We start from the raw sequence: 15,116 nt of genomic DNA, 5'->3' as shown, positions 1-15,116 counted from the left end.
CAGTTTTCTATTGCTATTTTACTATCTATGAGAGCTTTACCCTTGCAGTAAACATTTTTTTAAGATTTTATTTATTTATTTGAGAGAGAGAGGGAGTCTACGAGCTGGGGGGAGGGACAGAGGGAGAGAGAGAAACAGACTCCCCACTGAGCAGGGAGCCCAATGCAGGACTCGACCCCAGGACCCCGAGACCATGACCTGAGCCAAAGGCAGACACTTAACTGACTGAGCTACCCAGGTGCCCCTACAGTAAACATTTTTATCCCCATGCCATTTTGGTTAGGTGTGTGACCTTCTTGCATCCATTTTATAGGTAGCCTGTCTATAGATTATCAATTGAGAGTCAAGTATTGTGATAACAAAGGGCACAGAGAAAACCTATGCTAAATTTGGAATTAGAACTTGAACCTCTAGTGCATTTTTTTTTAGTCTAGTGATTATAGGTAAATTTTGGTAGCTCTCCGTATTTAAAGAAAAGGACAGCTTTTAAACTTTGAACAGTGATAGATACAAAATCCAAAAGTACAGAGAGATGTGGTATATGCTGCTTCAAGAATGTCTTAATGTGAAATATCTCCTTTAAAATATCTTTTTTTTTTTTAAATAGGCCATTCATTGGTTGGAAATAGACATGATTTCAGAAAATTGTAAATAGAGAGCTTAGTGATGTGGGTCTTCCTTTTAAATAGTCTTTGGTTTTTAGTCATGAATGAATTTATTTGTGGTGAGTTAGGTCTTTTATTTTTTTTTAATTTTTCTATTTATCAAATGAAATGCCTCCCAAAAGAGACATATATACTAGTAAAGGTACTGTAAATTTAAAACATATAAAACCTGTGTATCGAAAAACATGATCTTTTTCCTTTAGCATTTCTAAGTCATAGACACTCGTTCTTTTAAAAAAGCTGAGATCCTTGAACTAGTTTTCTGATTAGTGTCTTGAATAACTTCTCGTTTTTTGCTTTGCTTTTGTTCTGTCCCGTCCCTCCTTTACCTCCTCCTTACGCCTCTCATCCAGTCTCTGCTGGTGAGGAAGATCTGTCCTTTCAGGCAAGGGCAGGAAGGAAAGTGAACAGCTCTCCCAGGAGGCCAGAGCTAATGGGAGCTTTGCGGATCTTTCAGCAGGGCTTGTCAATGATAACTGTGCAGTAGAGGTCTCCCCTACTGGCTCTCTGACCTCTTGGTAAACTATTTGTTTTTCCTTGTATTGATTAAAAAAAATGAGCCACCAGTCTATAACTCCCTATCAACCGGGGTGTTGTTTTTAAGAACCATACGCATTTAAAATATGCTAATTCAGAAAACCCCAGATCCTCGACTTTGTTTTACTCTGCAATTCAGGTAAACCAGATCACTGATGATGTTAAAACAGAATCCTTGAAAGAAACAGTGGATGCTTCCAGACTTCTATTTTTTTTTTTGAAAGAATACAAGCTACAATTTTTTAAACATCAGTATAATACTCCATATATTAAACCATCTGAAATAAGAATTCTCATTACTTATGAACATCTAAAGACTAGAAAACTTTCATCTTTATTTCCATTTTGGTCCTAAAAAGGTACTCTCTTTCAGTATTTGAACAAAGTGGAGCTATTGTTTTCCTTAGCATATAATGCAAAGTCTATTTTTTTCCTTACTCTACAGCATTCTAAAGTAAAATTCAACGACCCAGGGCAACTTGATCGCCTGCAGGTATGAATCTGTACAGTAGAGAGAAACCTCCAGGTTGTATACCTATTGACATTGCTTAATAAAAACATCTAGAAAAATGGTGCTTCTGGTTGTGTTTCCAATAGCAATGTGATTGCAGCACACTGTGGATTAGGTTACCGATCCTTTGAATTCTGACCTTCTGTCTAAAACAGCTTTAGAGGTTACTCTTTTTTCCGATTTGGGAGACTGGAGGGGGAAAAAGTTAATGCTGCTTGAAGGAAGAAAAAAATTCTCTCGGTTATTAAGTTTTGGTTTTTTATTTTGTCCCTTCTTGGCAATTCCTTTGTAATAATAATAGAGCTTCTTGATTCTCGATACTTAAACTATACCTCCAAATGCATAAGGACACTTGGAGTACGTTCTGAATGTAATTATTTCCTCATGAACAAATCAAGTGTTTATGATGTAATAGCTATTAAGATCAAAGCATATCACACTGGATAACTGAAATTAGGAATACAAAAGGGAAGAAATGGATAGAACTGTAAAACAAGTTGTCCATATAATTTGCTTGTGGTAGACTCAGACCCTTAGTGTCTCCTTTTTATTATAAAGAAAAAGTTGGGAATATTTATAATCCTTATTTTAGAAAGATAATTTACCTTTTTTTGATAAGTAGTGAGAAAAAAATCCCTGATTTGATCATTTCAGGTTTAAGGATTCATTACATTTTTTTCCCTATTGATCATTTAACATATTTTTATTTTTGAACCTGCACACTAACTTGTAATATATGTTTGTGAATAATCATATATTGTACAGTGATTGTGTCTATTCTATATTGAATATACCATTTTAATATATATCATTTCAACACGTCACACACCTTTCTGGATTCATTGACTTTATTAGGTGTCCTCTTGCTCCAAAAGGATGACACAGCCCAGGACATATTGATGTCCCTCCCAGTGCTCCATCTACTGTTTAGTGGTAACTTTGATGGTTTCAGAAAAACGAGGCAGATTCTAGAACAAATAATTAGAGGGGAGGGGCAGATTTTTTAAAACACAGGATTTGTACAGATAAATTGTCACGTTATTTGTTAAAATAAATGAAGAATGTATATAAAACGCCTAGCACAGTGCCTGGCATGTAGTAAGCACTCAATAAATATTAATTTCCTTCCCTATTCCATGAGATAGTCATCATTTCTGAAGAATTTAAAAACTGTGAACTCAGCTGTCATGAAACCTGGAAAACACAAAACAAATTTCCAGATCCTCTTACAAGTGTTGGGAGGTGCTGACAAGATTGGTTTTGCCCATGGCTTTGAGAAAAAAAAAAAGTCTGAAGAGTAGACAAATCTGGGTTTTCTAGGTTATTTCGTGTCAACTGAAATCCATTTTAAAGTGTGAAAAAGCAAAAGAGCTTATTGCTGAGATTAAGCATGTGCTTCCAAGACAATTATTTACATATTTTTGGCAGAAGGGAGAAAAAGTAACTCTGTTTGCCATTTTGGAAAATCAGTTGCTTTTAAAATGGAAAATCTGGTATGTCATATTTTTCTTAGATAAAGTACCTCTATCATCCCATTCCCGTTTCTTAAAAATCTATTGTTATCATTATTTGTTTCAATAAGTGCTCCTCAAAGTTTCTATTAGAATAATAATTTTGAAAAAAAAAACATCCAATAGGCAGTCATTACTACCTATGATAAGTTTCCCACCCTACATAAATAAATGTGATTACTCATATTAATAACCAGTATTAAGAGGGCCAGGAAATAGATTATATTTCCAAATTGTGTTGGTATAAAGACTATAATATTTATTAAAATAATTTTCCATGGTCCAGTGAATAGCTAGTAATTGCCTCCTTAAATTTACTGTTAAAAGCTATTCATGTTGGAGTTTGAATGGAAAACATTTAGCCAAATACTGGTAGACATTCGGTTTGGCAGATTTAATATCATTCTTAAAATAAATAGAGGATGTTTTACTTGGTTGTGTTTCAGCAGAAGGCTACTGGGAGCAGGGCCCTCATTGTAGGTCTCGTGCCAGTGGGGAAAGAGGAGGTCATGAAAGTGACCGCTCCAAACGCCAGCAAGGATCTTAGCGTCAGCCCTCCACTGTTCCAACGGTTCCATAAAAAAGCCAGGAATGTAGTGCCATGGCATGAACCACAAGAAAAGAGAGTCGTTTGGAAGCAGAGGGACCAGAAGTACAGTATTTTGGAATACTCTATTTGCCATTCCACTTTGAACAGCCCGAATCGCAAAATGTTGATTGTATTGATCAGATATTACTGATTTTACTGATGTGGAAGAAAGAATAACTAAGATTTTGCTTTTGAAGAGAGATCACTGGCCTTTAAATGCTAATTATGTTTTTGCAACTTACTATACTACTATTCTTGAGCAATAATCTGCTAAGAATAGTAGAAACAGAGGTAAGAGATGGTTGATATCGGACCAGGTAATAGCGTTCATCCTTAATTGTAAAATTATTAAAAGGTAGACACAAATAGAAGAAAAATAACTTCTGAGTACATATTTTATTGAGAACTTCACAATTGCTCACAATCTTTGTTATTGTTACTGGAAGGGATAAAGGGAAGGAACACTTGCCTTTAATCATTTGTTTTCTGTGTTCATTTCTTATATTTTATCTGATTAATCAACTGTTTACTCATGTAGTTTTTAAAAAGTTCAAAGTCACCTTTTCAATTGTTCTAATGAATTCCTTATATCTGCCCTAGTCTTTTTTTTTAATTGCAGACATTTGTTTATTTTTGTAATCATGCCTTTATTTAAAATTGTGTTAGTTGGAAAGCACTAACAATTTGTCTCAAAATTGCAGATTTCTCTATATCCAGGCACACGTCTAGGGAATAGTTTGTTCTATAAGATAAAACCTGTTTGAAGATACAGTATATGAAAGATATTGTCTGTTTGAGGGTATTCAAACACTGTTACAGTTGCCTATTTCAAGTGTTTTCCTTTTCCAGATAAAATTATATATTTATTTTTTTGCTTTAGTGGGGAAAAGGCATATTAGAAATTTCTTTACTCCTATTCATATGTTTGTGTTGAAATTTCTTCAGGAAATATCAGAAGATAATGCTTTCTACATTACCTGTCTTTACTAATGGTAAATTTTGAGCAAATGTTTCTAATTGCTGTTGTAATGTGTATGACTTTATTTAGGGGACACCTTCATCCTTAAAATATATGGATAAGTTATGTAATTGTGAAAATTTAGAAATAAGAAGTTAATAGTATACTACAAACTGGATCTTATTAGTAATGGCTTACATATTGGCTATTTATCAGAGAATGACTTATTTTTGGTGTAAGTTGCATGGTAATTACTGCATATTTGATAATCAGGAGGTAGTAACCAGACAAAATTTATGGATAAGCATGTGATTGTTTTTAATCCATCTAATTTTGCTTTAGGAAAGGGAAACCATTTAAAATTGGTACATATGCACATGGATATTTCTTTTAGCCAATGACTAAGCTCTTTGTTACATAATTATGAAGCATGATCTGTGTCATATTAGTGGTCATATTACCTTCATCGTGCTTTTTATAATTTCCCTCGTAATTACTGCATCAGTTCTTTAATGGTATCTTGTTTGGTTATATAAATAAAAATAATTGAATTTCAATATAAAAACTAATGTAGTATGATAAATTTGGTTATAATACAGGCAAGTAATTTATATATAAAAGTCAGATATTTTACATGATATTCCTGCTGTTCTGACTTCATATGGCTTGTGTCTCCTGGGTTTGCAAATATAATCTCTCATGGATCAGAAAACTAATGTTTTATCTTTTCATATCTAAAATAAGTTTTAAACTATGGGAAGCATGCGTACAATAGCTTAACACAGGGTTTCAAACAGGGTTGAACCAACCAGCACCTCAGATTTTTATTTTATGGACCTTAGAAATAAAGATGATAGCAAAAGCACTTGCTATGTGGGTGCCTGACGTCATAGATTAAATTAATGTAACATTACAGTTTATTTCACAGCACTAGAAACCTCCATTATATGCTGTATTTTATTTTCTGCATATATGCTTTAGTATATTGAATAACTGATACTTCTGGCTTGAGAAAGTGCTGTAGGTGGTAATGTAATTCTATTTGTGCAGCATAAATGAACAGATCCAATAGCAATCAACTGATTTTTGACCTAGCTTCCCAAATATGGCAGATGACTAGCCCATGACTCCTTGCTGGTACCATACAAAATGAAATCCTAGGTGAGTTTGCAGTTTAAGTTGACTCTTAGATTTGACAAAGCATTCTTTTCTGAGGAATTTAGATTGGCATCCTTTCAGGGGGGAGAGGGGGAGAAAATCCACACTGAATTTTGTTCATTAGAAGCATTTTGTTTAGGTTGCATGGGAATGGTGCTTTCATTTACAAATTAGCAAAGAAAAGGTAAGACTGTATCTGTTTTATTAGTTGATCATCTGGAAATGTATCATAAAATCATTTAAGAGTTTACTGTGATTTTAAAAATGTTCTTTGATACCAAAGCAAGAGCCTTAGAAAAAAAAAAAAAGATGTGTTTTATTATTAATAAAACAACTGAATATGTAGAATAGTATTATCGGTAAAGGCTAAATAGTTTGAAAGAAAGTCCAATGGGTATAAAGATTTTACTTTAGAGTACAAGATTGGTTATGATAAGTGAGTAGTATCAAAATAAGCATTTGTATTTGAACTTTGGTATGGAGCTGACAAATTAAAATATGATAGGCACATCAGTGATGCCTTCTTTAAATATTTGAAATCAATATAATGGTTGTCATCGATCTAATAACCAAAGCCATTTATTTACCTAAAACATGATAGTAAGTAAGCATTTTAAACTAAAGCTGTAATTTAGTCCTAATGTGAATAGCTCGACTCTCTAGATAAGTGTTATGGATTATCATGCATGGATTGTGAATTTAGTTAGAATTTTTTAAGAGAACAAAGTGTAAGGAAAGAGTTCTAGATAAAATAAGTATTTTCCCAAAAATGATTTTAAGATAGTAACACTGAAATACTATCTGGTTCATATCCAAAAAAAAAAAAAATGTTCCTGTAAAACTAGCCATCTAGAAATCATTGCAGAATCATCGTTTGGGCTTTCATTGTTAAACCGATAGTAGTTTACACGTTTGCTCGTTTTCTCCCTTTACCTACTTACTATATAAATGGCCATTCTCATTTTTAAAAAATTTTTCCCAGACCTGTTAGTTGGTACACTCGGGAAAAAAAAATTTTTTTTTTTTTTTTAAAGTGTTGATTCCCCAAGTTTCAGGGCCTGAAAAAAGTTTTGGAAAAGTATAAAAGATAACGTGTAACTACTCCCAAAGCTCGTAATTGGTAGCTGCTGTAGCAGGAGATGTGTGTTGACAGTGTCTCAGAGAACTTATTCTCACACAGCTGTTTATTCAGATAGCATGGGGCGCGTTCATTTACATAATAAATTTTTTTTGAGCAGCAAGGTTGAGCCAGACGGAGCAGTGCTCCTTTCAATTGTTGCATTTAAACCAATAAGGTTAGAACAAGAGAATAGCTGTGGTTTGCGTTGCAAAAACAAAAAAAGCCCCGAGGCTCCACGGGCAGACCTACAAGGCTGCGCAAACAAATCGAGGGATGAGATTCTGCTGTTTCTTTGTCTAGGGTTCTCAGATGCTATCTGCGGCTGCTGTTTGGTGGGGAAAGAGCGCGGGGCTCAAAGCGGTCACTAAACAGAACGGTGGGAGCTGATGGCTCCGAGTTTGGGGCGAGGTAGAAACTCTGCAGTGCCACTTCCGACTTTAAGCCTTCCTGTTGCCGTCCACTGTGGCGGTTTTCGTTCTGGGGAAAGCGTTTTCGCTCAGTCGCTCGGCAGCCCGAGCCTGCAGCAGCGGCCAGGCGGCTGTCCCCGCGGCCGGGCTTCCCCCTCCAGAGGCGCCCCGCTTCCAGCAGCGCCGGGCTCCACTGGGAGCGCCTAAAAGCCCTCACGCGTCCTTATCCAGGAGCAAAACTGCATAAGGAATGGAGGTCTGCTAAACCAGAAAATTCGAAGGAGCACATTAAACTGGTGGATGCAGCAGATGTAAGCGCTGTAAGTACAAGCTGACTGTTTGAAAAATTGTAGTGACTGACAACAGCTGTCCTGTGGGCAAAGCCCAAGATAACAGGAGCGCTTTTTAGTATTGTTTTGATTTGTTTTGGAATAAAAACATTAGGGCACGGGCACGATTCTGACACTTTGTACGTAGTGCGTGATTAGCCACAGGGTTCCATCATAAAAGTATAATTCTTTACCCCCAAATGATCTGCGCGATTAGCATCATTAAGAGATAATTACAAATTAATTGTTAACAATTACTGTTGTGATCGATATAAATGTAACACACGGCTATATTCTTGTAGGGAGATTACTTCATATCGCTCCTGAATTGCTGCACAAACCTCAAATATTATTGTGATACTGAATAAAGCGTGAAATACGTATATGTAGCTCTCCATTGCAACACAGATAACTTTTCCTCCACACCTTTGGTTGATATGAGAAAATGAGGAAGGAATAAAGATTTTGAAAGGACAACAGATAACAAAAATCAACTGATACCACTTTTTAAGGAAGGAAATCCTTTTGCTTCAATAAACAAATTTCCCAAACGTTATATTAAACAGGCTCATCTTCAAAAGGTGAAATAATAAACATTTGCTAAATTAATATACTTTTTCCCTTATTGACACTTCATATGACTTGAATGGACCTTGAAATTTAAAACAAGATTCTTAAACTTTTGAACGACCATTTAAAGTATTTGTCATTCAAAATCAGTATATTGCTAATGACTCACGGGCTTATATTTCTTAGGAGGAATTTTTGAACACATTTAAGTAACTTTTGCAAGAATTCAATAAATTCAGACCTGTCATTGAATTTAGACAAGAGTTTTTATGTTGCATTTCTTACAATGACAAGGGGTACAAACAGTTTGGCAGTTAAGCCCAAAGTGTAGTTTTATAGGGTTGGGGTTGTTTTTTTTTATGTGTCTTTCGGAATAGGTTTTATTTTAGGCTTCTGTGAGTTTTTCCGCCCACCGTTTGGAGGTTTGAGGACATGCATACATGAATAGTCATGCTTTTTTTGCATTATCAAATATTTGATATTTGACTTTCTCGCTGCTTGAATTCTCCTAAGGCCCAGAGTGTTCAGTAAATGAGCAAACAGCCATGGGTTCTCAATCCTGAAAATTCTTCACGGTGACAGAGAAGCCTAATTGAGCCACTGTTCAGTTTTTGAGTGCCAAAAGGAAGTCAACTGCTATGTGAGCTTCGTAGACATGATAAATGATTTTCTCAAAAGAAAATTTTCATTTGAATGTGAAAATTCATATTAGAATACAATGGAAAGAGAAACACTTGCAGGGAGAATAAAATCCCTTCTTCCATTTAATCAGATAGCAAAGGTATTTCATTCATTTTGAATGAATGCTAATTTTGAAAACAATCTTTTAAAACTATGGTGGCATCAAGTGTCATTTAAATGATTGTTTTTGTTTTCACGGGGACTCGATTTTGTCATTTTCTTCAAACGAGAAAGTTTGAAATACAGCATGTTACATTAAAATCAGTAATAGTATTGGAGCATTCATTTTATAGTCTTTGATAAAGCAGGAAATAAGTGTTAACATGTAAAAGACATCTACCTCTTCCTAGAAGTTCATTTTGATTTTAGGTTCAGGTTTTTATTACAGCATTGACACCATAGTTAGAAATATTGATTGAGAAAAATTTTAGCAAGAATATATTCTGATTAAAAAGCAGATTTATGCCTAAGACTCATTCTTATAAAATACATTCTGATTAGAAAATTGCCATTGTCTTTCAAATTTGGGAGTACTCAGGTTGATCTGTGGTTGGGCAAAACCAGCTTGCCTGCCAACTCTATTTATTTAGATAAGTTCAGTACTTTCACTTTGAAAATTTCTTTTTAGTTTGGGGGAAAAAGTTTTAAATTATAGTCATTTTATAAAAATTGCTTCTAGCAAGCAAAAAAGCCTATGGAAAACCCATAATTTAGACAAGTACCTACATTTTATTTGCTCTGTGCTGCTGAGATTTAGAATCCCTTTCCATTTACAGTTTACTTTTCACAGAACATTATTAACTTTTTGGCTTCATACATGATCTTCTGTCAGATGCTTTTGATTTGTAATTTAGCAAAGTATAATAAACAGTGCAAAAGTCATGAATTTTGCTCTGCATCCTGAGCTCTGTGGTAGGGAAAATGTGATAAAATGTGTACCTTAAGTCTTGTTTGATGATCTCTCAAAGCAAGTTTGCCTTCTGGAAATAATTTCTGGGGTTGAAGAGCATGGTATTAACAGATTTAATGTGGCTATTCAATGGATTGGCGAAGTACTATGTGAGGTTTAACAAAATGAGAGAGACAAATTGAACATCAACAAAAGTTACATCTGTGAAGAATTATAAATTTAATTAGAAAAAAGGCAAACTTAAAAGACCTCATTAACAGAAGTCAAAGTTACTAGTTTAGAATTCTTGAATTTAAATTCTACGAAGTTCTTTTTTTCTCTTTGTATTTTTGCAACTCTCAGTATGCTGCTGTGGGTACTCTAGCAAAGAGTTTTAAAAAGCATTAAAGTGAAGTGACTTCATTGTAATAGAAGATGACTATTTGTAATGTTATGGGAAATATTTTTATACTCATAGGAACATTTGAATTAAAAATACCGGATTAGAAGACAAGAAACATATTAAGTTTATCAATGTGAAGCAGAAAATGTGAGTTTACTGAATGCCTAACAGCATTTTTCTGAAAACCATGAAATATTTTTTTTCTTTTTGAATAGGAATATGCCTAATTAATGATTTTTGAAACCCCTTGTGCTCTTAGACCTCTAAAGCCCAGAAACTTCCAGAGATATTGTCAAACATAAGAGAAAATCAACACCAATCAGAAATAGGTGTTCTTTTCAGATAAGTCATTATTAAGAGTATGTTTCCTTACTGGACTGTAATCTTGTACTACACATAAAAAACTAAAAGCATGTGAAGTGTAGCATTTTGTAAACTGTAACTAATTTTGCTCACATCTGTGTCTAATTGTTGTCTGCATTCGCATTCTTGAGAGTAGATTTATTTTTCCTGGACCACGATGTGGATTCAGCTGACCAGCCTAAGTGAGGATTAGTTGTTTTAAAGTTATTTTGATTAAAGAGTCATTTTTAAATACAGTAACACACAACACATGGTTTAAATAATCCTTGAGACACAAAAGAATATATCTGAAGTATACTTAATGAAATGAAGATCATGGATATGGACTTTCAAAAATTGTAGTGTATGAAAGTACAGTAGAGATTGAGTCAGGCCAGCATTAAAAAAAAAAATGCTGTTGTGCAAATGCATTTTTTTAGTGAGAAAATGTTAGAATAATTCTTATTTTTAAGTTTGACCTAAGACCTTATTTTGAAGTTCATTTTTAAGTTTGACTTTGAAATTTAATTGATAGGTTAAGCCACAAATATAAGTATAATCAAGCTTTCAAAGTACACAATGAAACTAAAATTATATTTCCAAGATTATACTATCTAGCCAATGTTAAAATAGGAATGTATTTTAACGTTTAACAGAAAGTGTGTTTTACGTACTCTTTCCCATAATTGGGCCAAGAGAGTTCTTAAAACTAAGTTAGTTCTCACCTATAATTTATTCCAGGTGTATAAAAGCAGGGAGAAAAAAGGGTGGGGGGGGGAGGAAATTTATCCTTGGGGTAGATTGCTGCAGTTTCTAAAGGAAAACATTTAATCTTGCGTGAGAACATTACTTTTAGCAAAAACTGCAGACGCCTGCTATCACAAAATGACATATCGGCAGGCATTAAAATTGCATTTTCACTTAATACTTAGGCGTCTCTTAATTATTTTTCGTCCTGCACATATTCTAGAAACACGTACCTAGAAATTTCACATAATCTTACACCAAGATATTCAGACTTTGACAATGCGCTGTTCTTGCCAGAAAGGTAGAATTTCTTAATTTCATGAATCATAATTAAAAATAACAGGACTCAATAGCAGATATTCGGTTGGATTACTTTAATGCCATTTGAGATGCTTCAGTTCTCATCTTTGTTCTGTAGCCCTAATTGATGTCAGTTCAGGTTGAATGAAAATGCACATCAGAGATTTGGAATTCTGAGTCATTTTAAGCATTTTTCAGAATGCTCTTTCCTGGGAGGCGTTGGTCTGAGCTTGTCAACCAGCAGCCCACCCTCACCTGAGTTTATCACCTGCTGGTCGTTTGCACTGCCTCTGGAGGAAGGGCAGGGACTAGCAAAGCCTGCACGTTAACTTAGTTGATTCATCTGGAGACAAAAGGCACCAAAAGGCTGGCTAACTGGGACATTGAATTGATTATTAAGCTATCCATTCTCGGTTGGTTCAAAAGACAGAAAATTAAACGGAAAGCTAACTGCTTTTTCAGTTTCAGCAGGCAATAGCAAATAAGCATTCGCCGAATTTTAAATTCGCATGAATAAATGAGTACATCGCTCAATGATGTGATTTTTGGGTCTGAAAACTTGCCTTTACCATCTTTGGTCAGCCCAGCATTGCCCGAAAGTTGCCCAGAAGCCGTTTCGGTAAATGTCAAATGGCATATAGTACATATAGGGAGAAAACCATCATGATAAGGATGAGAAACTGTCAGGAGTCAAAGGGGTGGGCGGGAACTCTATTTCAGCTGGGGATAGCAGAAGATGAAAGATCTTCTGAGGATGCTGGAGGATTAATTCTTGAACTGCTGTGAAACACACTCATTTTGCTAATAGCTATTTTTTTCCAAGCACCTTTTCCAAGCTGCCTGGGCAAGGCTGCTTTGCATGTTGATTGGGGGAGGGGTAATCCCGTTTGCAGCTGTCATAGGCCAGTGATGAATCACTATCCCGTCATTTGGCTGCCTTCCCCCCTGACAAGGGGAGGAGGAGGGTAGACCTGCAGGAGGAAACAACAGTGGAGACCTCAACTTAAAGACAATATGCCTTTCACTGCTGCAGTATCCTCCTTTTTCTCTTTTGGTTAAAAGAGAGCATTGTCGTTCTCAGCCATGTGCTCTGTATAATTAAGAGCTGACACTGAAGCAGAGTAACAACAGCTTCTAATTTCTTACCCCTGATCACAGGTGCAAACATCTCAAACCAGTTCAGATGTTGCTGTTTCCTCAAGTTGCAGGTAAGGATATTTGACATTTTTGGAGATTACCTTTCTGTGACCCATATCTATTTTTGTCTAGGATTTCTTAATTATTTCTATTAATAGCAACAGCCTCTGTTGGAAATTACTTAACAATTTGTGTGTGTGTGCGCGCTTGTAGAAAATGTTAAGTATGTAGAAAGGGAATAGGAGCCCGGGTTTGAAAATGATTATGGGCTATAGTTTCTGGTGTTAGGTAAACTGTGAATGTGTAATGTGAATTAGGAGAGAAAAGTTGGATTGTAAGCCATTTCTAGTTTGGATTTAGATTTGGGGAAGTAAAAACTCACTTTAGAAGTTACATGGTTCCTATTAAGCTGTTTTAAAAACTATTTACAGTAAGTTTAAGTGCAACCTCTAAATTAAAATAACTAGCTTTTATTGATGGGGGCAGAAACAGTTTTCACTTCAGTGGCATATTAATACCCCCTCCTCTTTTTTTTTTTTTTTAAGAAAAACAGAAGTTTAAAATAAAGTGAATGGGCCATAGATTTTTTTTTAAAAAAAATTGCAGAAGGGTATCTAGGTGTGTTTTGAGTCGCTTTAGATAAAGCCCCTCCTATTAATAGAATATTAAATATAAATGGCTAGTCCTGCAACTGTGACCATGAGGAGTGGCTTCTATACCATAATCTTCTAGAATAAGTAACTACTGGGTCTGAGAACTTCGGTGGGGGAGGACTTAACTGTTTTTATATGGTAAAAATGCAAAATTGCTGCATTGAAGTAGAATTGTTATTTCCCTGAATAAGTGACAGCTGAGGTATTCCAAGTGCTAATGCTCACAGGGACTCACTGTATGTTGGCCTTATCCCTTTTCAATTGGGCACGCTGTATGTAATCCACAAAGCAAACAAGTGAGCCGACATCATAATGTTCTAATGCTGCATTTGTTTCAAGGGAAACAGAGGAACAATTAAGCAGTTTGCCAGAGTAAACACATGCATCAGGACTATCTCTTTCCCTGTCACTACACTATAGGCTTCAAGTGTTTTATTTGGTTTGGAGACCCATTAAATTACAATTGAGTGGTAAATTATAAGGGAGTACCTAGGGCTAATTTATTAGATGAAACAGATTCCATAGAAAAGTGATTTTTTTCCTATTATACCTGTTTACGTATTTCTTTTACAAAAATCATGCCTCTTTTTAATATAAAAAGAAAAGCGTGACTGCATTTTTTTTCTTTGAAAATTAAAATAGATGCAACTGTCTCATTGTGATTTGATGAGCTGTGTAAGAAAAAAAAAAAGATTTTCAAAGTGCCATGTGAATGTTTGGTTGGATAGGTAAGGCAAACGACACCTTTAAGTACCACATGTTATGAAAGCATGACTGAAGTTAAAACTAAGATGAACTATTTGGAGTCTAAGAAAATAGATACAATGGGACTTTTGTGTGAATGTGTTTCAAAGGTGTCAAGTCGTTAGCACATTAAATAGTAGTGTTATGAATTTGGTACATCTGTCACACCGAAGGCTTCTTGTCTTTAGGTCTATGGAAATGCAGGATCTAACCAGCCCGCATAGCCGTCTGAGTGGTAGTAGTGAACCCCCCAGTGGTCCCAAACTCGATAACTCTCATAGAAATAGTAATTCCATGACTCCCAATGGCACCGAAGGTGAGTGTCTGCCTTCTCCCTGTTTACTTTGCACCTTGTTTCTTCGTCACTATATGCTTTGTTATTGGGTGGTTATGATTTCAGTTGTCAAACCCATGAAGCTACCGTTCTAGTTCCCCTTTAGCTAATTTGACTTGTGAATCAGCATTCATCTTCAGTGAGGAGCTGCACAGGACTAAATTATTACAACACAGACTGGTTTTATTTGGCACAAATGCATATGTATGTATCTATACATATTATACGCATGTGTGCATAACATTTCTAACCTTTGGGTGTTTTTTAGCTCCTTGTTGATCACTCTCCAGAGCACAGTATCAATTTGCATGGTTTTATTCTATGAGCAATGAAAATTTGGAAATATTTCCTTTATTTTACTTTCCCTTTTGTTACTAAAAATAACAAAATTTGCTTAAATGTAACATTGGACTGGATTGTTTCTAAGTAACCATAACATTGTGTGCCTGATGTTCTTGTGGCTATGACCATTAAAATACAAATAAGTAAAAAAAAAAAACAAAAAACAAAACTTGTTTACAAATATACAGC

At 35.1% G+C, this 15,116-nt stretch overlaps 1 protein-coding gene across 7 annotated transcripts in view; it reads left to right on the top strand.

Annotated features, from left to right (window-relative positions):
* Nucleotides 1-7,666: 7,666 nt before the first annotated feature.
* Nucleotides 7,667-15,116, top strand: part of EYA1 (EYA transcriptional coactivator and phosphatase 1) — a 170,646-nt gene continuing 163,196 nt past the window's right edge. For 3 of the 7 annotated variants that reach the window (XM_044914232.1, XM_044914230.1, XM_021688168.2), the window contains exons 1-2: nt 12,882-12,925; nt 14,440-14,567. In XM_044914232.1, coding sequence (XP_044770167.1) covers nt 14,444-14,567 — 124 coding nt within the window. In that variant the 5' untranslated portion in view covers nt 12,882-12,925; nt 14,440-14,443. Of the gene's footprint in view, nt 7,777-12,875; nt 12,926-14,439; nt 14,568-15,116 lie in introns of those variants that run through there. The other 4 variants (XM_021688174.1, XM_044914231.1, XM_021688169.1 and 1 more) reach the window with 3 other exon arrangements.

Source organism: Neomonachus schauinslandi, chromosome 4 (assembly GCF_002201575.2).
Source record: "Neomonachus schauinslandi chromosome 4, ASM220157v2, whole genome shotgun sequence".
In the NCBI taxonomy this organism is placed as follows: domain Eukaryota; kingdom Metazoa; phylum Chordata; class Mammalia; order Carnivora; family Phocidae; genus Neomonachus; species Neomonachus schauinslandi.
The sequence above is the reverse complement of the archived record's forward strand: the minus strand, read 5'-3'. Positions and strand labels throughout refer to the sequence as shown.